The sequence below is a fragment of the Nerophis lumbriciformis genome, linkage group LG16 (assembly GCF_033978685.3).
Source record: "Nerophis lumbriciformis linkage group LG16, RoL_Nlum_v2.1, whole genome shotgun sequence".
Lineage (NCBI taxonomy): Eukaryota > Metazoa > Chordata > Actinopteri > Syngnathiformes > Syngnathidae > Nerophis > Nerophis lumbriciformis.
In genome coordinates, this window is record NC_084563.2 from 25425045 (window position 1) to 25453037 (window position 27993).

At 41.0% G+C, this 27993-nt stretch overlaps 2 protein-coding genes across 3 annotated transcripts in view; both read left to right on the plus strand.

Annotated features, from left to right (window-relative positions):
* The window catches only part of LOC133617127 (Golgi-associated kinase 1B-like), a 63972-nt gene continuing 35979 nt past the window's right edge, over positions 1 to 27993 (plus strand). Inside the window, exon 1 of one of the 2 annotated variants that reach the window (XM_061976869.2) lies at positions 1 to 732. In XM_061976869.2, the coding sequence (XP_061832853.2) occupies positions 36 to 732 (697 nt within the window). In that variant the 5' untranslated portion in view covers positions 1 to 35. The remainder of the gene's footprint in view (positions 733 to 27993) is intronic. The other variant, XM_061976867.2, reaches the window with a different exon arrangement.
* On the plus strand, positions 16232 to 27931 carry LOC140679474 (uncharacterized). Its single transcript, XM_072914910.1, has 2 exons — positions 16232 to 17134; positions 27863 to 27931. The coding sequence occupies exon 1, from the start codon at positions 16354 to 16356 to the stop codon at positions 17119 to 17121; it is 768 nt and encodes a 255-aa protein (XP_072771011.1). The 5' UTR covers positions 16232 to 16353; the 3' UTR covers positions 17122 to 17134; positions 27863 to 27931.

Consider the following 27993-nt stretch of genomic DNA (forward strand, 5'->3'; position numbering starts at 1 on the left):
CAGTTTGGAGCTCATCCACCATGACCAGAACATAAATGGGTCTAAAGCGCCACTTCCACTGCCTGTCACGGTTCTGGTTCCGGAGGTTCTCCCTTCCAAAAATGACTTTACTGCTCGCACTCATATATGTTGTTTATTTATGTTTTCGGTGTAAAGTGGACTTTGGTCTGATGAGCCGGACTGGAGGAAAAGTGCGGGTGAGTGTTTTGCCAAATGAGGACGTGTCGGTTCCGACCCGCCCCAACGTGGTGTACATCACTCTGAAATCCAAGCGCCTCAAACCGGCCAACATTCGCGGCACAATCCGACCCAAACTGAGGAGCAAAGCGAGAAGAATCACACGCGAACATCAAGAGTCCATAAACGGCAAACGGACTTACACGCGACGGAGCTCGAACCCGCCGGAGTGGAGAGCGGAAGGAACGGACCCTCCTGTGAGTCCGATCCGGATTTATAGCAAGACCGCGCCACCGTGGCTCAGTGCGCGCGACGTGGCCACCATGCGCGCTCTCGCCAGTGCCAGAGTCGTGCGCGTCCACGCGCGAGCCTCCTCCGGGCCGCTGCTGATTTTGGAGGAGGAGCCGCAGAACAGCACTCACCTGTGCGGAGGACCGTGCGGGCTCGTCCACGACCCGGTGGACTCGGTGGAGGTGTTCGCCTTCCATTTGGACCGAGTGCTCGGAGTTAACAGGACTTTGCCGGCCGTGAGCAGGAAGGTGGCCTTCTTACACGGTGGGTCACAACAGTTAGTTAGAAAATATTCTTGGTGTTACATAATCCACTCTTTTTTTGCAGTCTTTATCCGACACCGGGCAAACAAGTTCTCTTAAATGACTCCTTAAACATTAGCTTACTTAGCGTTAATTTACACTTCTTCTACATTACTTAAAAAAACATCTGATGTAATACTGTTTGCCCACAGCGCCCCTTAGTGGTGAGGACGAACACATTTTGTTATTTACTTAAAACTAGAGATGGCTCCTTTCCTTTAAAAGAGCCGTTCAAAAGAATGTCTCGTTATTATTGTGTGAATGCTCCAAAGCATTCACACATGTGGTTTTCTACACTAAAATGTATCTATTTATTATTGTGTGAATGCTCCAATGCTTTTTCTTCTCCAGATTTTGGCACGCTCTCCCTTCCACATTTTTCACCCTTTTCATTCCTTTTCGGGAATCGCGGGATTTCCCTTGACAAATTCCAAACATTCCCAGATTTCCCAGAATTACAGGTTTTCCGGGACATTTTTCAAACTTCCACCATTTCCACATTTTTCAACCGATTCAAATCATTCCACCTTCCTACACATTCTACCATCCTGGAAATTCAAACGATCTTTTTTCAAGTTCCAAAAAATTCCAGGATTTTCCAGAATTCCGGGTTAGTCAAAGCCTTTTCACCCTTTTTTCTGGCGACTACTCCTTCCACATTTTTCAACGCATTTCAACTGTTCCACCGTCAAAACATTCCTCTTAATCAGGACAAAAAAGGAAGTTGTTTTTGAACTAGAAAAATTCCCGGTTTCCCGAAATTCTAATAACATTTCTCAATTCAACTAGTTACACTTCAACATTTCTGAACCTATTTGAAAAATTCCAACCCCAACCATTTCAACTCATTAGATCATTCAAGTTTTTTTTAATCATTTTCAAAAAACTTTGACAGTAATGTCACTGTTTTGAATTTGCTCTACCCTAAATAACTTTGTAACATTTAATAATATATATAACAATACACAAATAACAAGTAATAATACAATGTATATGTATATAAAACTGTTAATAAAATTTGAATAAAAAAAGTAGGACATAATAAAAAATTTAAACAAAATTGGACTACCCTACCTAGTGTGTGTAGGCTTAACCTACATCCAAACAGTGAACCAAAAAAGTGAATCTAAATCTAAAAAAAAGAACTAATTCATTAAGATAAACAAAAACACTTAAAAATACAAATACAAATATTTTTACAAAGTTTCCTATTTTAGTCTGTTCTTAGTCGGGTGATTTGTTATTGTTTTTGCATATGCATTAAAACAACTGCTTACAACTGCAAAACAACTGTTCAAAAGACTCGATTTGTTCGTGAATGTCATATCTGTACACAAAACGACATAACTGGGCATGGGCAATACTGCACATTAAATAGGTCTGTGACTATTAAAGTCAAAAGGTAGTTATCAGGGTTGTGCGATATAGACAATATACAATATAAATTGGATAAATTTGGCCCGCAATAGAGCTTTTAAGAGTATCGTCATATCATGATAATGTATGTTGAAGACACATTTTAGCTGCGTGTTGCTAATTTGACGGCTACAAGCGAACAAAAGTGTATTTACGAAATATAGCATTCTCGCTAGCAATCCTCGCCTCAATGGTGGAAAATATACTACAGTTCATACAAGTATTGTCACTGGAAGACGAGGACTAGCTGAATATGCTACACGACACATCATAGATGGATATGCTAACCGTTAAGGTAGAGCTTTTGAATGTAGGCGGACCGATTTTAAATATCGATCCTACCCCTTTTCTACCTCATAGCAATTCCAATACTAACACATTTTCACTCCTTTTTCTTCATTTGTACATAATATACATACATTTATTCTGAATACAACAGTTATTTACATAGTTAGGAATTTATAATTCACATTTTGAGGTGATCACTATATAATTTTTAGTATGTTCAATACGTTTGTCCTAATTCTCCCTTGTACTTTGTAAACGCTTGTAGTTTGAACAGTTTCTTAAAGTGAATCATAATAGTACATTGTTTGAAAAAAAATGCTTAATCCATTCCATAATTTAATTCCACATACTGATATACTAAAGATTCTAAGTGTTGTACCTGCATACAAATGTTTTAAGTTACATTTTCCTCTAAGGTTATATAGAATAATTGTTGTACATTCTTGGGTAGCAGGTTATAGTTTGCTTTGTACATAATTTTAGCTGTTTGCAAAAGCACCAAATCATTGAATTTCAATAATCTTGATTTAATAGTTAAAGGGTTTCTATGTTCTCTATATTCAACATTATGTATTATTATAATTGATCTTTTTTGTAATACTGTTAGTGAATGAAGCATACTTTTTTTTTTTTTTCCCCCCATATTTCTACACAATAATTCAGATATGGTAACACTAGCGAGCAGTAGAAAATATTGAGTGGTTTTTGCTCTACAACATATTTTGCTTTACTCATTACTGAAATATTTCTTGCTACCTTGTTGTATGTTTTTTATGATATTTAAAGGTCATTTCCTCATCTATTATTACACATCACCTTTTCTTTTAACAACACTCAATAAACGATTGGGAACTGAGGAAACTAATTGTTGAAGCTTTGAAAGTGGAATTGTTTCCTATTCTTGTTTTATGTAGAGCTTCAGTCGTTCAACAGTCCGGGGGTCTCCGCTGTCGTATTTTACGCTTCATAATGTGCCACACATTTTCGATAGGAGACAGGTCTGGTCTGTAGGCAGGCCAGGAAAGTACCCGCACTCTTTTTTTTTACGAAGCCACGCTGTTGTAACACGTGCTGAATGTGGCTTGGCATTGTCTTGCTGAAATAAGCAGGGGCGTCCATGAAAAAGACGGCGCTTAGATGGCAGCATATGTTGTTACAAAACCTGTATGTACCTTTCAGTATTAATGGTGCCTTCACAGATGTGTAAGTTACCCATGCCTTGGGAACTAATGCACCCCCATACCATCACAGATGCTGACTTTTGAACTTTGCGTCGATAACAGTCTGGATGGTTCACTTCCCCTTTGGTCCAGTGGTTTTCTGAAGTGTTCCTGAGCCCATGTGTTGATATCCTTTAGAGATTGATGTCGGTTTTTGATACAGTGCCGTCTGAGGGATCGAAGGTCACGGTCATTCAATGTTGGTTTCTGGCCATGCCGCTTACGTGGAGTGATTTCTCCAGATTCTCTGAACCTTTTGATGATATTATGGACCGTAGATGTTGAAATCCCTAAATTTCTTGCAATTGCACTTTGAGAAACGTTGTTCTTGAACTGTTTGACTATTTGCTCACGCAGTTGTGGACAAAAGGGTGTACCTCGCCCCATCCTTTCTTGTGAAAGACTGAGAATTTTTTGGGAAGCTGTTTTTGTACCCAATCATGGCACCCACCTGTTCCCAATTAGCCTGCACACCTGTGAAGGGATGTCCCGATCCAGGTTTTTGCACTTCCGATCCGATACCGATATTGTTTTTGCATTTTCGATCCGATACCGATACTGACCGATACCGATACTGACCGATACTGGCCTATCCGAGCATGTATTAAAGTTTAAAGTTATTTAGCCTACTTAGTTGTCAGAATCATGTTGAAAAGGGTTTTAGTACTCTTGCTAACAACTAGCCAGCTGAATTAGGGGAGTTTGAATAATACACAATGGTTGGTAACAAGAAACTGACCTGTTTATTCAAGGATAAACACAAAATAGACAAAATTATACATGACAAACAGAAATGGCATCATTGAACTAGGGCTGGGCGATATGACCTTTTTTTAATATTTTAAGGCCATATTGCGATACACAAAATATATCTCGATATTTTGCCTTAGCCTTGAATGAACACTTGATGCATATAATCACAGCAGTATGATGATTCTATGTGTTTTGATTGATTGATTGAGACTTTTATTAGTAGGTTGCACAGTGAAGTACATATTCCGTACAATTGACCACTAAATGGTAACTAACACCCGAATAAGTTGTTCAACTTGTCCACTTAAATTGATTCATGATACAGATATATACTATCAGATATGTACTATCATCATAATACAGTCATCACACAAGATAATCACATTGAATTATTTACATTATTTATAATCCAGGGTGTGGAGGGGGCACCTGATGTCAAAAAGACAGCCAAAAGAGTTTGATATGAGAATAAATCTAAAGTTAAAATATAGGGTAGAAATGCACCCATTTGCAGGAATTGTAGTCTTGATTTTCAAAATGTTCTTTCAAGGCTTGCATGTCTACATTAAAACATTCTTCTTCATACTGCATTAATATATGCTACTTTTAAAATTTCATGCAGAGAAGGAAATCACAACTAAAAAAAAAATAATAATAATTCAATTCAATTCAAATTCAACTAAAAAAATCACTAATTTTTTCATACGGTGTTGATGTGGACATTTTTGCCATTTTGATGGTGTGGAGTCTGGACGTGTGGCACCGAATGGAGATAAGCGTCTCGACAGACGTCACAATATTTGAACAATGATGACGAAAACTGTTGTCTCTGTCGTGTCCGTGTGTCGAAAATTGTTATGCGCTTATTTTTTTTATTTGATTTTGTGCGTGGCATAGATTTGCCGTGCGCAGAGGACGCTTGAGCAGGCGCGCACCTTAGCGGCTGAGCTAGCATCACAGCTAACGTTAGCCATGCCGCTACCTCGCTCTCTGCTGGGAGAGGACGTATGTGACGTATGACGTGACAGTATCTGACGTATGTCGTGACAGTATGTGACGTGTGTAAGAAGGTGCGCTCGCTGTCAGTGAGAGGGAGACACAGGAAAGAGTGAGAAGAGCCTGTCGTGTAATGTCAGCAGCTAAAGGCAACTGCGTGAGAATTGTGGATGTGTTGAAGGTGTGCTGGAAAATGCGGAACGGAAATTACGGAGCAGCAGAAAAATGGAATGTATTATTTAAATAGGTGCGTTGGAAAACACGGACCGGAGTTTTTTTTTAAACTGGATCTGGATCGGCATTTTCCCATGCCTTGCCGATACGCAATTTTTGGCAAATATCGGCAGCCGATCCGATCCAAATATCGGATCGGGACATCCCTACACCTGTGGGATGTTCCAAATAAGTGTTTGATGAGCATTCCTCAACTTTATCAGCATTTATTGCCACCTTTCCCAACTTCTTTGTCACGTGTTGCTGGCATCACATTCTAAAGTTAATGATTATTTGCAAAAAAAAAAAATGTTTATCAGTTTGAACATCAAATATGTTGTCTTTTTAGCATATTCAACTGAATATGGGTTGAAAATTATTTGCAAATCATTGTATTCCGTTTATATTTACATCTATCACAATTTCCCAACTCATATGGAAACAGGGTTTGTAGTTTTACACTGCCTGACCAGGGCTCAGAACATCAGTAGAGACTCCTCTCACCCCCACCAAGGACTGTTTTCACTGCTGGACTCTAGAAAGAGGTGCCACAGCCTCCATAACTGCTTCTTCCCTCAGACCATAAGACTCTTGAACGCATCATAATAATCCCCTCAATTCCGCCCAAAAACGGATTAACTCGCTGGAATATAAAGACAATATAACACACATCCATAAACGTGGATGCCTATGCAAAAATTCAATATATTTATCTGTACAGTAATCTATTTATTTATACCTGCACCTTATTGTTCTTTTATCCTGCACTACAACTAGCTAATGCAACGAAATGTTGTTCTTATCTGTACTGTAAAGTTCAAATTTGAATGACAATAAAAGGATGTCTGTCTCTCTCTCTCTAACTGATAACATTAGTTCAGCCGTGATATGCTCATGTAAAAATTAGATTTACAGCCCCGATATATTGTTATTGTTTTCATTTCAATGTCCCGTCCTCCACCGTTTGACCAATCAAAAAGTCTGTGAGTTTGTCACGTTACGCACAGCCATCTTCGTCTAACTACTGCCACTGGTAAAGTTACTAAACTTGTCAGACCTTAATAAATCTAAAAGGCGTCGTTACGATTCTTTACTTATTCATGACAAAGCCAGGAACAAAATGAGGATTTGTATCGGGATAACTTTGAAAGATGGAGACCATTGGAGACGGAGAAGATTTGTTCATCTGACGCCAAACTTCCTCATCTCCTCCTTGTTAGGTAAGTCAGGCATTTACGTTTTCTTATTACTTTTAATAAATGGAAATTGACATTTCGTATGTAAACTATATTGTCAAATACAGTCTATGACAGACCTGGGCAAAATACGGTCTGCGGGCCACATTTTAAGATTTTCAATCCGGCCCGCCGAATGTTGTAAATAATTTTTTTTAGACCTTTTAACATCAAAACTGTTGCCACCATTATATGTGCAGTGCTGTTTTTAAATGACCGTAAGTCTTGAACTATAGAAAGTATTTCAATGGTTGAAATCTGCGCTTTCGAGTTATGACGGTAATCTACGTCACAGCAGCTCAGACGAGGAACAAAGCAGAGTGGGCGCGATTTGTTTTCAGAGCAGCCAGCCCAAAATGCATGTGTCCGAAACAGATGCGGAAAAATATTTTTACGTGTAAAAACCATATTGTAGGTGTTTATTACACTTTGCATTCATATTTTGCTGGTTGTTACATTTTCGTTGTGTTTTGCTTGGTCTGAGAAGTAAAACAAGAGCGACGTCCATATGTTGTTACTATTCAGTGTTTTATTGTTCATAGTTAATATTGGAAATCCCACTTTCTTTATTTTAATGTACATTTTGGGTGTGCCATTCAGTAAAAAAAGAGTAAAATTCCATTCCGTTTTTTAAGGTGGTCTGTCGTAATGTTTTTAGAACTCTATCGGACATTGTGACTTTTGGTATTAGTGTTCCTGAAAAAAAGGGACCCAAACACACACACTGTACAGCAGATTTGTACAGCTAAATGTGTGTATCTTTTATACACACATAGACATTGGCCCCCCAGACACATTTTTTTCTCTTAATCTGCCCCCTGAGTCAAAATATTTGCCCAGCTCTGGTCTATGACCTTGTCAACAAAGCTAGTATGTTCACGCAACGAATGCTTGTCATGCTAGTCTGGTCAATGACATATGGACATATAGGCTAATGGCAAATGCAGTATATGTCGGACAAATAAAACCTATGTGGATATGGGTAGGGTCAGTGCCTATTTCGTTCTCAATATGCTGATACGCTGAGGAAATGGGTTCTAACAGTAGCACGGCTAATTGCGGTTTCTGGTACTGTATGTGCATCAAACACATATGGGGTGGTATTTGCTTGGCACAATATAATGCAGTACATGTCATGATTTTAGTAGGCATGGTAGTAGGCAATATGATTTATGCATAACGTGGTTTTTGCGTAACGTTGGTTGGCTCATAGCATCGGACTCTGCACTGAAAGATGGTGATTTATCGATTGAGTTTAGTTTATTTTGAACATGAACACACTTACAGTATAATACATCACACATAATTTCATATAATTTCTCTTTACATCATGTCCGAAAAGGAGTAAGAAGAAGCAAAGCGTATTTAGTCCTACCCGTTAAAGGTTCTCAAATTCCTTCGAGAACTCTTTTTATCACTTTCATATCTATTTCGTGGCAGTCAGTTGAGGTCTGAGTTTTACATTTCTTCCAAATTTTGATTATTTCTTCTTTTGTCACGTTTTTGAGGAACAAGGAGTTGGGGTTTCTATCTATTGTGTCATTTACATCCTTAACTGACCCAGTTTTTGGAATGATTTGCTCTAGATTGGTTCCAATATTTACAAAGTACTTATTAAAGCATTCTGCTACTTTGTTTATATTGTGTGTAGTCATCGTACGCCAGCCAAAAGAGGAGCTTTTGTATACCAAATAATATTTTGAGAGAATCTGTTTGGATTCAGAATTATGATGAATTGAGAATTGATTCTGAATTGAATCGTCCCCCCAAGAATCGGAATTGAAATAAATCATGAGTAGGGATGGGTACAGAATCCAGTCGATTTTTTTGGCAACGACGGAATCTCGCCGGTCCTACACACAGATTCACATAAAATCCACATATTCCACATGTGTCAAACCACAGCCTTGGGGCCCGCCATTTCATTTGATTTGGCCCGTGAAAGCCTGGAAATAAAATGCGTTCAAATTATAAATGACTGAGCTGCTAATATATTCACTCTAAAATATACGTTGATACTCTTTTTACATTTACAGTATTTCAGTATAAAAACAGCAACTGTAGATCGGCAGCTCAGTTGCCAGAATTTTACTGTAAAAAAACAGTGGTACCCTTTTTTTCTGTTCCATATACAATAATATGTTGTAAAAAAAAACAAAAAACTATACACTTCTGATGACTGAGCTAACCGTTTTTTTTTTACAGTAAAATGTAAAGATTTTTTTAAGTGTATGTAAAAAAAATATATAATAAAATGCATAGGATAGTATGTAATATTATGAGGCAAATCCTTATACTGTACATTTATATTAATATATTATTCACCGTTACTGTACAAGCGGCCCTCTGAGGGTAAGCATAACTGCGATGTGGCCCTCAATGAAAACAAGTTTGACACACCTAATCTATGCCATGTTTCGGCACCTAGGTTGTGCGTGAGGTTGCACTTCAGCACTTGGCAATCATCCCACAAGCACTAAGAGCGGACTCAGCCAAACTACCTCGAGTTCCTTTTGGGGGTCGCGGGGGGTCGCTGGAGCCTATCTCAGCTACAATCGGGCGGAAGGCGTCATACACCCTGGACAAGTCGCCACCTCATCGCAGTTAATGTCGCAATTTTCTAAGCCACATAGTAATTGACTCAAAAAACGCTCCAACGTAAGTTAGGTAAGGCTCCACTTTTCCAAAAATGCAATAGCTTAATGCTAATATAAATAGATTTTGCTATCGACATGCTACTGATAAGCATTAGCAATTTTACATGGCAAGTTCAACACCTCCAAATCTGTTAATGACAACTGCAAAATGAGCAGCTGGTGCTAAAAAGTACAATACTTACACTATTACATATGATAAAAACAAAGTAAATAAAACAAGATATAACAACGGGACAGCAGTTATCATTACCAGCTAATTTTTAAACGTTGCAATAAAAAAATGTGATGGTATTATCAAAAAATGTATATATTTACAGTGCTGTACGCCTAGCTTTTTCACTAGTGGCACCTGTGCTACTAAATTAAAGACAAATTACTAGAACAGAGGTTTTTTTGTAGCATTATTAACACTCAAAAAAGATACACGTGTGCACTCATACATGTAAACACAATGTCATCATAAGGCATACTGTAACGCTCAATGAAACACAGAAAACATCCCTAAACTGTGCTAGCACTGTTTCTAACGCGAGTGTAGGTCTGGGCCAGAGGTCGGCAACCCAAAATGTTGAAAGATGAAAGAGCCATATTGGACCGGAAATACCCCCAAAAAAATCTGTATGGAGCCGCAAAAACTCAAACGCCTTATATAAGTCTTATAATGAAGGCAACAAGTGTTTATATTAGCTATAATAGCCTACTATCAAATAACTATGTGTCGGCTGACACAAATCTTCGTTAACAGAAATGTTGAAATATAACATTAATTTTACACATTTTTACAACATTGGAAAACATTAGTAAAATGGAGGCTTCTCAGAGGGTGAGATAACTCCTGGAAATTAATGGCTAAAGGAATAGATGTGTGTGTCTAAAAAAAATGTCAGGCTGTCGTCTTCTAATGGATTTATTATGATCTTTGCAAGCCGGGTAACGTTTGCTGTGGTCTGGAACAACATGGCACACAAACAACTATCAGAAATGCAGCCAATATTGCATACATGTCATGAGACATGCAAATATAAATTAAATACACAGAGGACATAAGTAAAGGACATTTAATGATCTCAAATATACCTACAAACCAGGCATAATGATGCAATATGTACATACAGCTGGCTTAAATAGCATGTTAGCATCGATTATCTTGCAGTCATGCACTGACCAAATTAGCTCCCCACACAAGTCAATAACATCAACAAAGCTCACCTTTGCACAGTATAAAACATTTGGTGGACAAAATGAGACAAAAGAGTGTTATAAAACACGTCTTTCTGTGGCAAATTCGGAGAAAGTTGTACTTGTAAACAAAGTACGGTGAGTTCAAGGATCGCCAAAATTAGTAGGACAAAACGACACTCGCCAAATACTCTCATCAGTGAAGCAGGTTCAATATATACAGTGGGATTGCTAACAATTAGGAAGGTTTGTTTCATGTTTGTCCTTCTAAAGAAAGCATATTAAAACAAACAATATATTTTTCCCCCATCTTTTTCTATATTCATACATTGTTGAAAAAGCTCCAGGGAGCCACTAAGGCAGCGCTAAAGAGCCGCATGTGGCTCTAGAGCCACGGGTTGCCGACCCCTGGTCTGGACGATATGGACCAAAACTCATATGCCGAAGTAGTTTAGCCCATGAATTAACCCATAAATGGAAATATCCATTGCTGTAACTAAATATCTCCACCATTCCTTGTTTTTAAGGAATGGATCCGAAATACACAAAAACGGGTACCAACATGTAAAGTTTTGCATAATTGATCCCAATTTAAGAGGTGTTTTGAGATAAGAAAAAAATTTAAAGTTTTGAAAATAGTACAAGAAATGTCAAATATAATCTCCAATCTTATTAAAAAAATAAACATTTAGAAACAAAAAAACTAAATGTGAATTTAAGTGCCTGGTTTAATAAGACATGTTTGAACGTCATCACCTTTTAACAATGGTGTTTTTATAAGTAAACTTTATTATAAGACATACACACACATTTTAGCCAGGAACACCAGCTTGCCAACTGCTTCATGATGTGGTGACAGAATTTGTCCTGAAAATTCCTTTTAAACAGTCATTAATTATAGTTACTCGTTGCTTTACCAAAAAAGTAATTGATTTGCCGTGGAGTTTGCATGTTCTCCTTGTAACTGCTTCCTCCCACCTACAAAGCCATGCACCTGGGGGGTAGGCTGATTGGCAACATTAAATTGGCCCTTGTGTGTGAATGTGAGAGTGAATGTTGTCTATCTGTGTTGGCCCTGTGATGAGGTGGAGATTTGTCCAGGGTGTACCCCGCCTTCGGCCTGAATACAGCTGGGATAGGCTCCAGCACCCACCGTGACCCCGAGAGGGACATGCGGTAGAAAATGGAAGGATGGTAATTAATAACTAGGGAAAGTAATTAATGTGATCCTTAAATAAAAACAAATACATATCTGGCATAATGCAGTTGGCAGCTCTTTTTAATATTTTGCTGGTTTGTGTTACCTTTTGTTTAATAAATAGATTGAATTTGATTCCATGGCTGTATGTTATTGTCAACAAACGGTGTATTATTTGGATGGCAAGTGTGTCACTTCAATCATTGATTTGTTGTTCAATATTCCCTCCGACCCTCGTAGTCACTTGCGCCATTTGTTTGTGTCAAGTTTTAAGGCATACTTGCCAACCCTCCCGGATTTTCTGGGAGACTCACGAAATTCAGCGCCTCTCCCGAAAACCTCCCGGGACAAATTTTCTCCCGAAAATCTCCCGAAATTCAGGCACACAATATAAACAGCGTGCCTGCCCAATCATGTTATAACTGTAGAATGATCAAGGGCGAGTTCGTGGTTTCTTATGTGGGTTTATTGTTAGGCAGTTTCATTAACGTCCTCCCAGCGCGGCAACAACACACAACAACAGCAGTCACGTTTTGTCTACCGTAAAGCAGTTCGTCTGCCGTAAACAGCAATGTTGTGACACTCTTAAACAGTACAATACTGCCATCTAGTGCATTTGATGAAAGCACTTTTTGCGTGCCACACAGCATTGCATCATCAGTGAGGGTGTTCAGCATGGTTAGAAAAATAGTGACAAATAGAACAAGGATGGACAATTCAACCCTTAACTCAACAATGAGTAGAAGAGTGTTATGTGTGTGTGTGTATATGTGTAAATAAATGAACACTGAAATTCAAGTATTTCTTTTATATATATATATATATATATATATATATATATATATATATACATATATATATATATATATATATATATATATATATATATATATATATATATATATATATATATATATATATACATATATATATATATATATATATATATATATATATATATATATATGAAATACTTGACTTGGTGAATCCTAGCTGTAAATATACTCCTCCCCTCTTAACCACGCCCCCGCCCCACCCCCCACCTCCCGAAATCGGAGGTCTCAAGGTTGGCAAGTAGGTTTTAAGGTGGTGAAAAAATGTTGCCTTTTATTGACCGGTGCCTCCAACTATAACCTTGTTTCTGTTGGAAAACCGAGTGTGTGAGCCGGGAGGAGTGTGGCGCCCCTATGTGCATGGCGCAGGAAGGAGACACACACACAGTGATCAGTGACATGTCCGCGTCAATCACTTGTCCATTCGGTTATGGTTTAAGATTATTTCAAACATGCTTTACAGAATGATGGGCAAACATTTTACTCTAGTTTTATAAAATTTGGATGGATTTATTTAGGAGCAAAATGAGATTAATGGGTTGAAATCCCTATTTGTAATGTGCGCAAGATTTTTTTTTCAAGTCGCATGGTCTATTGTTATGGCATTTGCGAGTGTATTTGTCACACGGTACAGCTCTGCGAACATGCATGGTCGTGTGATTGAGACCGAGCCAGCGTTGTGTGAAAAGACTGAAAGACAGACAGATTCTTGAGGCCGACGAGCAATTTTTATTCAATATACAGTAATTAGTGATTGGAAAAAATATGGAGTTTTCTATTAGACTATTATGGTGACATAAGATAGGCTATATTTTTTAGTTGAAAATGTACTATGAGCAAATTGCAAACAGCCCCTTTGAGTAAGGTAAGTAAGTTTTTTGTATTTTGAGTTGCAAACGACATGTAGCGAGGTGGGCAGTTAAATAAAGATAGTTGGCACCTCATTTAAAGCAATGTGTGAAGAATTGCTGTTAGAAAAAGTATTATCTGCTCACAGATGGTTGTTTGAGCACCACTGATACCGTACATTGACCAACTCCACTCCGTAATGCTTCAGTCACATGTAGGGTTCTCATAGAAATGAGGCAAAACTTCATCCAGACCCACTGTAGGTAGCACTAGGTCAAAACTGCTAAAGGTATAGATTTGTGTGCCCAAGTTAAAGGAAATGACAGACTGTCTTCTTCTAATGGATTTATTACAATCTTTAAAAGCTGGGTAACGTTTGTTGTGGTCTGGAACAACATGGTAACGTTTGCTGTGGTCTGGAACAACATGGTACACAATCAGAAATGCAGCCAATATTACATACAGATAATGTGTCATGAGACATGCAAGTATAAATTAAATACACAAAGGACATAACGTATTTTCCGCCCTATAAGGCGCACTGGATTATAAGGCGCACCTTCAATGAATGGCATATTTCAAAACTCTGTTCATATATAAGGCGCACCGGATTATAAGGCGCACCTATGCATCCATTAGATGGAGCTGCGCTAAAGGGAATGTCAACAAAACATACAGTCAAACGTTATTAATAGATTACAAACCAGCGTTCTGACAACTCTGTTCACTCCCAAAATGAATAAACAGCTGTTTTATTATTTTCCCCGAGGTAAAGTCAGTGACGTGGTGTTTTGTTTATCTTTTAACAACAGCAAGGTATAACATGTAGTGCAACATTTATATCACATAGTGGAGGGGAACTTTTCCCTGATTCAATAAACACGTAAAAAACAGTGATACTGTTACGGCAAATCAAACGTTAGTGCAATCACAATATAGTAACACTCGAAATAGTGCAGAGCAATAACAATATATCAATAACTCAACGTTGCTCAAACGTTAATGTCACCCAACACAACACACAAAATAAACATGTAAAGCTCACTTTATGAAGTTATTCCTCATCCACGAATCCCTCGAATTCTTCTTCTTCAGTGTCCGAATCAAACAGTTGGGCGGAAGCCGTCGAAGCCGTCATTAACCGAGTCAGTGTCGCAGCAGCGACACTGACTCGGTTAATGACGTGTTCTACTGCGTGACTGATCGTCTTAAGTTTAAACTCTGGGTCGTAAGCGTGTCTTTTAATAGGAGCCATTTTGGGGTCTTTACATAAACAAACACATGGAAATTAAAACGGCACGCCTTGCGCAGTCATATCCCAGCATGCACCGCGCGCTTCTTCTTCTTCTACGGGGGCGGCTGCTTACCGTAGAAGAAGAACTTCTTCTATGGGGGAAAATGAAGTTGGCGGCTGCTTACCATAGAAGAAGAAGCGCTTCTTCTTCTACGGGGGAAAAAAAGTGAAGTTTAGGTTTGTTGCGGCTCAATATCGGTCCATATATAAGGCACACCAAATTATAAGGCGCATTGTCAGCTTTTGACAAAATTGGAGGTTTTTAGGTGCGCCTTATAGTGCGGAAAATACGGTAAGTAAAGGGAATTAAATGAACTCAAATGTACCTACAAATGAGGCATAATGATGCAATATGTACACACAGCTAGCCTAAATAGCATGTTAGCATGGATTATTAGCACTCCACGCAAGTCCATAACATCAACAAAGCTCACATTTGTGCATTCACTCACAGCATAAAACGTTTGGTGGACAAAATGAGACAAAGAAGGAGTGGCATAAAACATGTCTTTCTGCGGCAGTGACAGAGAAAGTTGTACACGTAAACCAACTACGGTGAGTTTTCGGACAAAATTAGTAGGACAAAACGGTGCTGGCCCAATACTCTCATCAGTGAAGCATAAACAGAAACATATTGAACAGTGGACTTTCTAACAATTGGGAACGTTTGTGTTATGTTTGTCCTCCAGACACATTATTAAAACAAAAAATATATTTTTCCCCCATCTTTTTCCATTTTTGAAAAAGCTCCAGGAAGCCACTAGGGCGGTGCTAAAGAGCTGCTTGTGGTTCGAGAGCCGCGGGTTGCTGACCCCCATACTAGGTAAGTACTGTATTTTTCAGACGATAGGGCGCACCGGATTATAAGGCGCACTTCCGACGAGCGGGTCCATTCAGGTCTGTTTTCATACAAAAGGCGCATTGAATTATAAGACGCACGAAAGGGGTCATTTTATGAATTTAAAACATTTCTTTGTGGTCTACATAACATGTACATAACATTTGGTCAAAATTTTACATAAATTATGTTTTACAGATCATCTTCAAGACACTTTCTGACCGTCGCGTCAGGAAGTGCCGTTTTGTGGGCAGTCTTATTTACGTGGCCCCACTTTGACAGCGTCTTCTCCCTGTCATCTTTGTTGTAGCCGTGTAGCGTGCAAGGATGGGAGTGGAAGAAGTGTCAAAAGATGGAGCTAACTGTTTCAGTGACATTCAAACTTTACTTAAATCAAAAACGGAGCAGCTCGTTGGTCAGTGGATGATGCGTCAGTAATGCTGTAGTCTCGCGAGAGAGAGCGTACGTGACGCGGGGAAAAAAAATAGAATCAAGTGGCACACTCAGCTGCCAAACAATTCTGATTCATTCAGAAAATAAAGCAAATAAAACTTAAATATCAAAATCTGGAGGCACTTGAAGGCTACATCGAAGAGTGCTACGATCGTCTCGTCATGGGGAAACCATCTAAGACGCCAACGTCTAAAAGAAGCCGCCCGGAGGACTCACCTGGCCATGTGTCACCACCGGGCACAAACTTCACCGACATCCTGGATTCCATCGACAAAAGGCTGACTTGTTTGGATGGCCGCCTCGCACTTGTCGAGTTGCTCCACAAGGAATTCCAAGCCATCCGAGAGAGTTTGGAATTCGGACAACAGCAGGTCATTTCTCTCGCCAAGGAGAACGCCGCTCTTCGTGAGTCCGTAAAATCCCTCACCGACGGAGTGACGCAACTCACTCGAGAAAACAGGAGCATGAAGGAGACGATGTTGGACCTCCAGGCGAGAAGCATGAGGGACAATCTGGTCTTCGCGGGAATACCGGAAAAGACCGAGGAAGATCCAGAGGAAACCATCAAGTCCTTCATGGAACACCAGCTCAAGCTTCCAGCGGACACCATCAGGAACATCACCTTCCATCGCGTCCACCGGCTTGGAGCCAAAAAGCCGGAGAACAGGAGGCCGAGACCCATCGTGGCCAAATTCGAACACTTCAAGCAGAAGGAGCGGGTGAGGAACCAGGGCCGAGAGCTGAAAGGATCCAACTTCAGCATCAACGACCAGTTTCCAAAGGAAATTCTCGACAGGCGCCGCCATCTGTTCCCGCTTCGCAAGAAGTTTATCACCGAAGGATGCCGTGCAGTCATCGCGGTGGATAAACTTTTCATCAACGGCCAACTTTACCGTGATCCAGAAGCCACGCCGTGGCTGTATTATTAGCGTCTGAAACACGGTAAATGTTGTATTTTTTTTTGTTTTTTTTGTTTTGTTATTCCATTATGCTTCAATCCCTCTCTTTTTTTCCCCCTCTTGCTCACAATACACCTGTGCGTCACATAAACGTAAACACCATACGCTCTCTCTCTCTCTTTCTTTCGGTAAACCAACATGTTTACTATTTTACTTTCTTGTTTTCCTTTTTATGTCACTTATTTCACTACCTGTTTAATCCACCACTTTCTTCTTTTCTTTTTATGTTATGCTTTTTGTTTTGTTTTTCTCTTTCTATTTCTCCACCTGTTGTGTGTCCCCTTGTTGTCATCAGCATTTACACACAGCTAATACATGCACAACTATACACACTCTGCACACCTACATATATGCATGATAGGTTTACATTTAGATACAGACATGCATTATTTACACATAAAGTACACACATACATCCACACACTTAGTTACAGTCTAGTTTAGTATGTCCACTATACAGTTTGTCACTTGGAATGTGCGTGGTGTCGGGTCAAAGGAAAAAAATATAAAAATTCTTAATCATTTGAAGAGCATGCAAGCAGACATTGCTTTACTACAAGAGACTCACCTCTCCAAGTCCGATACCTCAAAACTGCATTCATCGCAATACCCACACACATACCTTGCTAGTTACAACTCCAAACATAGAGGCGTAGCCATTCTCATAAGTAGAAAGGTCAACTTTACAGTCCATAACTCCATTACTGACATAGAGGGAAGATACATCATTCTTAATATTTCTGTTGACGGGAGAAACTTATGTATCGCCAACATTTATGGTCCAAATGTTGATGACCCCTCCTTTTTTCACACTTTCTTCTCTTCACTTTCTCCTCACTCAAACCACTGCTTGATTCTAGGAGGGGACCTCAACTTAGTATTTAATCCAAATATAGATCGGTCCAGAGTGACTGGGAGTCACCGTGAGTCTCAGTCAGTGGTAATACTTAAGCAATATATGAAGGATTATGGTCTTTGCGATGCCTGGCGTTCTTATCACCGCACTCTTAGGGAATACACTTATTTTTCTCCAGTTCACCACTCATTCTCTCGCATTGATTACTTTTTAACTAGTAGCTCAATTTTATCTGACATCTCAAACATTCACATCCATCCTATCATCATCAGTGACCATGCACCTGTCTCACTTTCCCTCACCAACAAAACTATCACTGCACCTATCAAACAATGGAGACTTAATACATCATTACTAAAGGACCCAGACTTCCTAAACTATTTTGAGAAAGAATGGACAGATTTTTTAGATTTTAATGATCAACCAGAAATCACGGCGTGCGTTCTCTGGGAGACGGCAAAAGAAGTTATGCGAGGAAAAATTATTTCTTATTCATCATACAAGAAAAAAAAGGAACGTTTACTAGAGCAGGAACTTGAAAATGAAATAAAAATATTAGAATTAGCTTATGCGAATTCACAACATGATCACACTCTGAACAAACTGAGAAAACTCAAATTAGATTTAAGAGAAATAATTGATAAGAAAAGTCAATTCCTGCTCCAGAGGTTACGCTTAGAAAAATTTGAACATGACAATAAACCAAGCAAATATTTGGCTAACCAACTAAAATTAAACAAAGAAAAAAACTCTATACCTTCCATCAAGGATTCAGCTGGGAACATTACACACGTTCCTGAGGAAATTAACTCCATCTTTAGAGACTTTTACAGAAACTTGTATACACCCCAGATTGACCCATCTCTTTCAGACATTGAGACATTTCTCAATGGTATAGACTTACCTAAATTGAATACAAGGCAGGTATCAAATTTAGATCTTGCTATTTCTGTAGGCGAACTACACGATGCTCTTCAACAGATGCCAAACAATAAAGCACCAGGGCCTGATGGGTTCTCTGTGGAGTTCTACAAAACATTCTGGTCACTGCTAGCTCCGATATTTACGAAAATGGCTTTAGAGATTAAAGAAAACTCATTCCTTCCTCCAAATGTGAACTCTGCCACGATCAGTCTCTTGCTAAAACCTGATAAAGACCCAACACTTCCATGCAGTTACCGGCCAATCTCCCTGATTAATGCTGATCTTAAAATTATCTGCAAAGTATTAGCTCAAAGATTAGAAAAAGTCACTCCATATATAGTACATCCTGATCAAACAGGTTTCATCAAAGAGAGACAATCGTCCAACAATGTTCGCCGTCTACTCAATGTGATAGACTATTCTGTTATTCATAATCTAAAAACAGCTGTTGTTTCATTAGATGCTGAAAAAGCATTTGATAGAGTGAACTGGAATTTTCTTCTAGCTACTCTACAGAAATTTGGATTTGGAGACTCATTTATAGAATGGATTAAGGTCCTATATAGTTTTCCTACAGCTTCGGTTAGAACGAACAGCCAAATATCTCCAAGGTTTAATCTTATGAGGGGCACAAGGCAAGGGTGTCCACTTTCTCCGTGACTGTTTGCTATATTTATTGAACCTCTTGCAACCGCTAATCGACAGCATGCAAATATTAAAGGCATCCATACTGCAACCGTTCATCATAAAATAAGCCTTTATGCTGATGTATTACTTTTCTTACAAAATCCACATTCTTCTCTTCAAGATACAATCTCACTTATCAATAAATTCAGTTCTATTTCAGATTACTCCATCAACTGGTCCAAATCTACTGTGTTACCAATTAATTTTGACTTTCAGAGCACCTCATCGATTCCACTGCATAAAGGGAACATTAAATACCTGGGAATCAATATTTCCTCCACATTGTCAGATCTGAATCGCTTGAATTACTCCCCAATCTTAAAATCGATTGAGGATGATCTGGCGCGTTGGAAAACACTGCCAATCTCACTTATGGGAAGGGTTTCTACCGTGAAAATGATGGTCTTGCCTAGGGTTAATTATCTATTTTCAATGATTCCAACCAAACCTTCTCAAATCTGGTTTAAGTCACTAGACTCACACATCAATCAGTTTCTTTGGAAGAGTAAACCAGCACGAATCAGCCTTAAAACTTTACAAAAACCCAAAGAACATGGGGGTCTAGAACTCCCAAACTTTTCCTATTATTTCCTTGCAAATAAACTACAATATATATTAAAATGGATCAATCCCACTTTATTAGATAGTTTATGGTTAGAGATTGAACAATCACTTAGCCAGGAGATCCCAATTTCTAACTTGCCCTTTATTAGCCAAATTCTCCGAAAACACAACTGCTTTAAAAGTATTAATATACGCACTACCTTAACAGCTTGGTGGGAGTTTTTGAAAATAACTGGGTCCCCGCTCACTCCATGCCAATTTACGCCTATTTGGAATAATCCTGATTTTCTTTTAAACAAGAAGCCATTGAACTTTCCAACATGGTATGATAAGGGAGTCGGATGCCTTGGGGATATCATCAATGCAAACAGTTTTATCTCTTTTAAAAGTTTAATAACACAATATGCAATCAATCCTAATAAATTTCTAGAATATATACAAATCAAATCTGTAATCAGCGCAAGATTCAACAAAACAACATGGGAAAGTAATCCTACGACCGTTAAACTCTTCAAAACATCTGCCCCCAAAGCTTTATCCAAAGTATATGCTCTCTTATCAAAAATAGATAACACAATAAGTATTCCAACTTCTAAATGGCACTCAGACGTATCAACAAGCTGTGACCCAGAATTCTGGAAACAAATATGCCTCAATACTACTCGTTTGATTAAGAATCCAAATGTACGACTGATTCAGCTCAAAATACTTTACAGAATACATTACACCGGTCTAAGAATGTATAAAATGGGTTTAGCTGACTCTAACATCTGTGTACACTGCTCAGATAATAAGATAGATAATTACTTGCATTCAATGTGGTCCTGTGCTCCCGTGAGTAACTTTTGGCTTGGAGTGTGCGAGAACCTATCATTAGCGTTAGAGATTCCTATTCCCATCTCCCCCGCACTCTGCCTGTTGGGTGATCTCTCCGCAACTGATCTTGATATAAACAAAACATACCTCCTTATAAATGCGTTAGGCATCGCCAAGAAAACTATTCTCATAAATTGGAAATCAAAAAATAATTTATGTATAAACCTTTACAAAAACATTTTATTAGATTATGTAGTTATGGAAAGAATGTCTGCTGAATCAAACCAACAACTGACAGAATTCCGATCTCTTTGGGCACCGCTAATTAATTTTCTGACCTGACTCCCTTGGGGGCCGGGGCTGGGGCTCTGTCCCGGGGGTCTTGCTCCGTGGGTGGGGGGTCCTGGGTGCCGGGGGGGCCGTGTGCCGCGGGGTCGGGTGGGCCTGGGGTGTGTTTCCTGGTTCCGGCCTGGCGGGCCGATCCGTGGGTGGTCTGGTGGCTGGGGGTGGGTGGAGGTGCCTGGGCGCGGGTGTTGGGGTGTGGGTGGGGCTGTGGGCGGCCGCCTTGGGTTGGTTGGGGGGGCTGTCCCTCCCGTGGGTGGTTGGGCGGGGGGTTGCGCCCGTGGGGTTGGGGTCTTGCCGCTGTCGGGCGGGGGTCGGCTCATGCCCCTCTGGCTCTGGGTGTCCGTGGGCTTCCTCCTTCCCCTGGGGTGCGGGGCGGGGTCTGCCCGGGGTCGCCCTGCGCTGCGGCTGTGCGGGCCTGCCTGGTGCCGGGTTGGGGGGACTGCTTGCCTCCCTTGTTGGGGCCCCGGCGGTGCTGCCCGACTGCCCTGCGGGAGTCCCCCTCCTGTGTTTTACTCTGCCCTTATTTTTTTATTAATTTTATTTATTTATTTTAATTTATTTTATATGTATATATATGTATATATGTATGTATGTGTATGTGTATATATGTATATGTATGTATGTATATATGTATGTATGTGTGTATGTATGTGTATGTATATATGTATGTATGTATGTATATAAATATATATATATATATATATATATATATATATATATATATATTATTATTATTTTTTAATCTATTTAATATATTTAACTTATTCTGTTAAATTATATATGGGTACGCGTGTATGTGGGTGTGTGTACGTTTGTATATACAGGTAAAAGCCAGTAAATTAGAATATTTTGAAAAACTTTATTTATTTCAGTAATTGCATTCAAAAGGTGTAACTTGTACATTATATTTATTCATTGCACACAGACTGATGCATTCAAATGTTTATTTCATTTAATTTTGATGATTTGAAGTGGCAACAAATGAAAATCCAAAATTCCGTGCGTCACAAAATTAGAATATTACTTAAGGCTAATACAAAAAAGGGATTTTTAGAAATGTTGGCCAACTGAAAAGTATGAAAATGAAAAATATGAGCATGTACAATACTCAATACTTGGTTGGAGCTCCTTTTGCCTCAATTACTGCGTTAATGCGGCGTGGCATGGAGTCGATGAGTTTCTGGCACTGCTCAGGTGTTATGAGAGCCCAGGTTGCTCTGATAGTGGCCTTCAACTCTTCTGCGTTTTTGGGTCTGGCATTCTGCATCTTCCTTTTCACAATACCCCACAGATTTTCTATGGGGCTAAGGTCAGGGGAGTTGGCGGGCCAATTTAGAACAGAAATGCCATGGTCCGTAAACCAGGCACGGGTAGATTTTGCGCTGTGTGCAGGCGCAAAGTCCTGTTGGAACTTGAAATCTCCATCTCCATAGAGCAGGTCAGCAGCAGGAAGCATGAAGTGCTCTAAAACTTGCTGGTAGACTGCTGCGTTGACCCTGGATCTCAGGAAACAGAGTGGACCGACACCAGCAGATGACATGGCACCCCAAACCATCACCCAACCATGCAAATTTTGCATTTCCTTTGGAAATCGAGGTCCCAGAGTCTGGAGGAAGACAGGAGAGGCACAGGATCCACGTTGCCTGAAGTCTAGTGTGAAGTTTCCACCATCAGTGATGGTTTGGGGTGCCATGTCATCTGCTGGTGTCAGTCCACTCGGTTTCCTGAGATCCAGGGTCAACACAGCCGTCTACCAGCAAGTTTTAGAGCACTTCATGCTTCCTGCTGCTGACCTGCTCTATGGAGATGGAGATTTCAAGTTCCAACAGGACTTGGCGCCTGCACACAGCGCAAAATCTACCCGTGCTTGGTTTACGGACCATGGTATTTCTGTTCTAAATTGGCCCGCCAACTCCCCTGACCTTAGCCCCATAGAAAATCTGTGGGGTATTGTGAAAAGGAAGATGCAGAATGCCAGACCCAAAAACGCAGAAGAATTGAAGGCCACTATCAGAGCAACCTGGGCTCTCATAACACCTGAGCAGTGCCAGAAACTCATCGACTCCATGCCACGCCGCATTAACGCAGTAATTGAGGCAAAAGGAGCTCCAACCAAGTATTGAGTATTGTACATGCTCATATTTTTCATTTTCATACTTTTCAGTTGGCCAACATTTCTAAAAATCCCTTTTTTGTATTAGCCTTAAGTAATATTCTAATTTTGTGACGCACAGAATTTTGGATTTTCATTTGTTGCCACTTCAAATCATCAAAATTAAATGAAATAAACATTTGAATGCATCAGTCTGTGTGCAATGAATAAATATAATCTACAAGTTACACCTTTTGAATGCAATTACTGAAATAAATCAAGTTTTTCAAAATATTCTAATTTACTGGCTTTTACCTGTATGTATGGTGGAATCTGTGTGTATGTATGTAGGTACATATGTATGTGTCGCTGCCCCGGTGTGCATTGCTGATCGCGGCGCCGGGTCTGCTGAGGTGCCGTGGCATGCCGGCTGTGGGCGCAGGGCTGGGCCCTTATGGCTTTTTGCCGGATGGGATGCCTGGTGGGTGGTGGGCGGGGGGGGCCTGGACGTGCGGGAAGGGCTGCGGGGTTTGGTGGCGTTGGGCACTGTTGGCGACCAGGCCTCTTGTTTATTTTTATTTATTTTATTTTATTTAAAGGGTTTATTTTTCTTTTCTTTTCTTTTTATTTTATTTTTTTATTTTCTTTCTATTTTTTTATTTTTTTTTTAATTTTTTTATTTTTGTGTGTTGTGTATGTATGTGTTTGTGTATATGTGGGCTTATGTATATGTGTGTGGGTGTATTAATGTGTATATATGTGTGGATGTGTATGTTTATATGTATATGCATGCGTGTGTATATGTGTATGTATATGTATATGCATATATGTATGTGTGTTTGTATGTGTATATGAATGTGTAGGTGTGTGCATGGGTGTGGATGTCCGGTGGCTCAATTGGCCTGGCTGTGGATGAGTTGGGGTGGGTGGGTTGGTGGCCTCGGTGGTAGCCGGGGGTGTGCGTTGTTGTGGTTTACGGGGTCGGTCGCTTTTTTGTTTTGGTTTCGGCGGCCGCGGGTGTTTACGCTGCGGACGGGCGGTGGTGGTGATGGTTGCTGCGGTGATACCAGCGGTTGGCATCGCTGTGTTGGGTTGGAGTGGTTGGGGGACTGTGGCTGGTGTCTGTGCGCTTGTGGGGTTGTGGGGCTGGCTGGCGTTGGCTTGCCGGCTGGTTTGGGGGCTGGCGGGCGGACGGGATGCATTGGCTTCTTACCCCGTTGGGGGGCTCCTTCCCCTGGCCGGGACTCGTATGGGCACGTTGCTGTGTGGATGGCCGGGATGCGGTGTTTGCATTGGGCGTGGGGGCTGTGCGGTTTTTCTGCGTTTGGTTGCCGGTATGGGCTCTGCAGGGTTGTGTTGGGGCGGGCGGGGGATGGCTTTGTTTGGCGGGGGGAGGGCTCGCGTGGCGTCACGTTAAAGTGGTCTGGTGTGGGTCACGGGCTGTGGCGGGGGATGGCGGCCTCCTGGCCGTAGTTCCTGGTTGTCGGCCGCGTGGACTGGGGGGATGTCCGGGCCCTCTACTCCTCCTACTTATAGCGCACACAGTCACACATATATAGGACTTTGGGGATTGTCCTGCGGGGAGGCATGGCGGGGGGTTGAGGATGCCTCCAATGGGGCTCCAGTCCTCCTGTCTTGTCCCCTGCTCGTCCATCCCTCAATCTTAGCTGCATATTAGACACTTAGGATTTGGGGGGCTTGGCTTGGTTGGGACCCACCATGACCTTGATGTCCCCCAATTTTAATCGAATTATTAGTTCCCACAAGCATACATATCTCACTCACGCTACAGTACACACATCAATAGGGACTGGAGGTCGGCTGTAACGGCTGACCTCCTAATTTTAACTACACAGTAGACACTCTGGGGGCCTTGTACACATGCATGGGGGGTTTGGGGTTCGGCGCACCCCTCATTGCCTCGTCGGCCGGCGGGGACTGCGGTCTGGTGGCCTGCCAGGCTTTTATTCATTTATTATTGTTATATATATTTTTTATTTTTTATGTATTTATTATTTTTATTTTTATTATTTACTTATTTTTATTTTATTTTATTTTTTAATTTTATTATTTTTTTTTATTTTTTTTAAATCTTATTATTTATTTGTGTGTGGTGTCGCGCGGGTCTCACTTCCTGTTGGGTGGGGTCCGTGCCCGTGTGGCCCGACCTTGCGCTGTGGGGTCTGGATGCTGTGTCTCGGTTGTTTGGGCGGTGGTGTGTTTGTGCGGGTTTGGGTTGGGGTGGGGGGCCTTTTGGTTGGGGGGGGTGTTGGTGTCTCTTGTTTGCGTGTTGGCGTTCGGGCTGACTGGCGGGCTGGCGCCGGCTGGTCTCCGTGGTCTTGGTGGCGTGTGGTTGCTGGTCGCAGTTTTTTTTTTGATCGCTTTGATTTGATTGGCTGGTGCTGGCTGTCTGGGGTTATTGCGGCTGCTGTTTCTGCTGCCGTTTGTTTGTGGTGTGGGCGCCCGTGGCTGCTGGGTCTGGTGCAGGGGTGTGGCTGATGTTGTGACTGGTGGCAGCGCGCGCACGTGATGGCTGTCGGGGCTGACGAACTGTGTATATGTATGTATATGTGTGTGTATGTATGTATGTATATATATGTGTATGTGTACATATGTGTATGTATATGTATATATGTGTATGTGTGGGTATGTATACATGTATGTGTGTATGTGTATGTATATATGTATGTATGTATGTATATTTCTGGGGGTACGCTCTGGGCCTGCCTGTCAGACGGGGGTCGACGCCTCAGGCTACTGCATCCGAACTGCGTGTCTGGAGCTCCTGGGTCCCGCTGTCCATCCCTTCCGGGTGCCCGTCTTGGTCGGGGCCTGTTGGGCCTAGTCCCTGCGTCTATTGTGGTAGCTTGGTGCTGCAAGGTATTCCGAGGTGCTGCGAGTCGGCCAGTTGCTGGGGTAGTGACCTTGTTTGTCAGCATGTCTGTGATCTTCTTTTAATTCTTTTTTTTTAATTAATTAATTAATTTATTTATTTATTTTTTAATATATTTTATTAATATTATTTTTTAATTTTTCCCCTTCCTCAGGGGGGGGGCTCGGCGGGGCGGTTGCTGGTTGTTCCATCTCCATCGTTGGGGTCCCTGCGGGTGGGGTGGGTGGTTCCCGTGGCCCTGTGCCTGGGTGGTCCTGCGGCGGCCGATTTGGGTGGGGTGGCCGGGGGCTGGCCTCGCCGCGCTCTCCGGGGGTGGGGGGTGGGCTCGTGGGGGCCCGGTTGCCGGTGGGGCGGGGGCGGTCTTCCCGTCCGGTTGCGGGGAGTCTCTGGGTCCCTCGGGCGGGGCGTCTCGCCTTTCTGCCCGTGTGGGGTGTGGTCTCTCGCTGGCTTGGGGTCTGGCTGTCCCCTGCTTTTCTCGTGCCCTGTCCTCTGCCGGGTGCGTCTGTCTGCAGCCTGCTGCTGGCCCTTGTGGGCGGTACGGTGGGTCGGGCTCTGGGGTTCCTGTCGCTGGCCGGCTTGGCTGCGTGGGGGCGGTGGTCCCTGGTTCCCTGGGCACCACGCCTCCTGTTTGTGGGTTGGGCTCTCGGGGGTGATGGGGCCGTGCTCTGGCTCCCACGCACTCTGGGAGTCGAATGTATTGTACATGCAAATTCACATATGCTCACATACGTACATAGGTACCTACGCTCCCACATACATACACAAATACAGTACATATTTACCTACCTAATGTTCGTACATCCACACGCTCATTCAATATACAAACATACACATACACATACTGTACATATACATTCACTGTACAAACACATATACACATTCTGTACATATACATTCATTGTACAAACACATATACACATTCTGTACATATACAAGTACATATGCATACTTACACTCATGCACATAATCACGTTTCATCAAACATATATTAACGTTGTTGCCCTAGGGTAAACTGGGTGTAACACATGGCACACTGACAAAGCTTAACCTATTGTGACTATAACAATCTACAAGGTTAATGTAGGTTGCTTCTCTTTCTCCCCCTCCAATTTTCTGCATTCTTTCGTATCTCAAGTTATCATTACGTATATGTATTGTTGCATTTAAACAACTGTATTGTTGATAATAAAGGTAAATTATTGGTATTGTTCATTATCAATAGCGCTATTTCTATTGGTATTTGTATTGATCCATTTGTAGTGTAATAATGCTCATTGTCATTTCTGTATTATTTTTTATTTTTCGCTAACTGCTTATTTGCTATTACTTTTACCATCATATTTGTACATGTCATATTTGCTGATGTTGCTCTATTGTTGTTGTTGTTGTTGTTTGCTGTTGTTGTTTTTGTCTCTCTGTCTAATCCCCCTCTTGTCCCCACAATTTCCCCCTCTGTCTTCTTTTTTTTTCTCTTTCTATCCCCTCCTGCTCCGGCCCGGCTGCACTAAATGATAATATAAATACATTTAATAAAGTCAAATACAAATAAGGCAACAAGAGAAGTATCCTACACTTCTCTTTTGTAAAGTAAATCTGAACAGCCGACATGGGCATCTACATCAACTATATGATTTGCCTGAGAAGCTGGACAGGACACAAAAGGGAA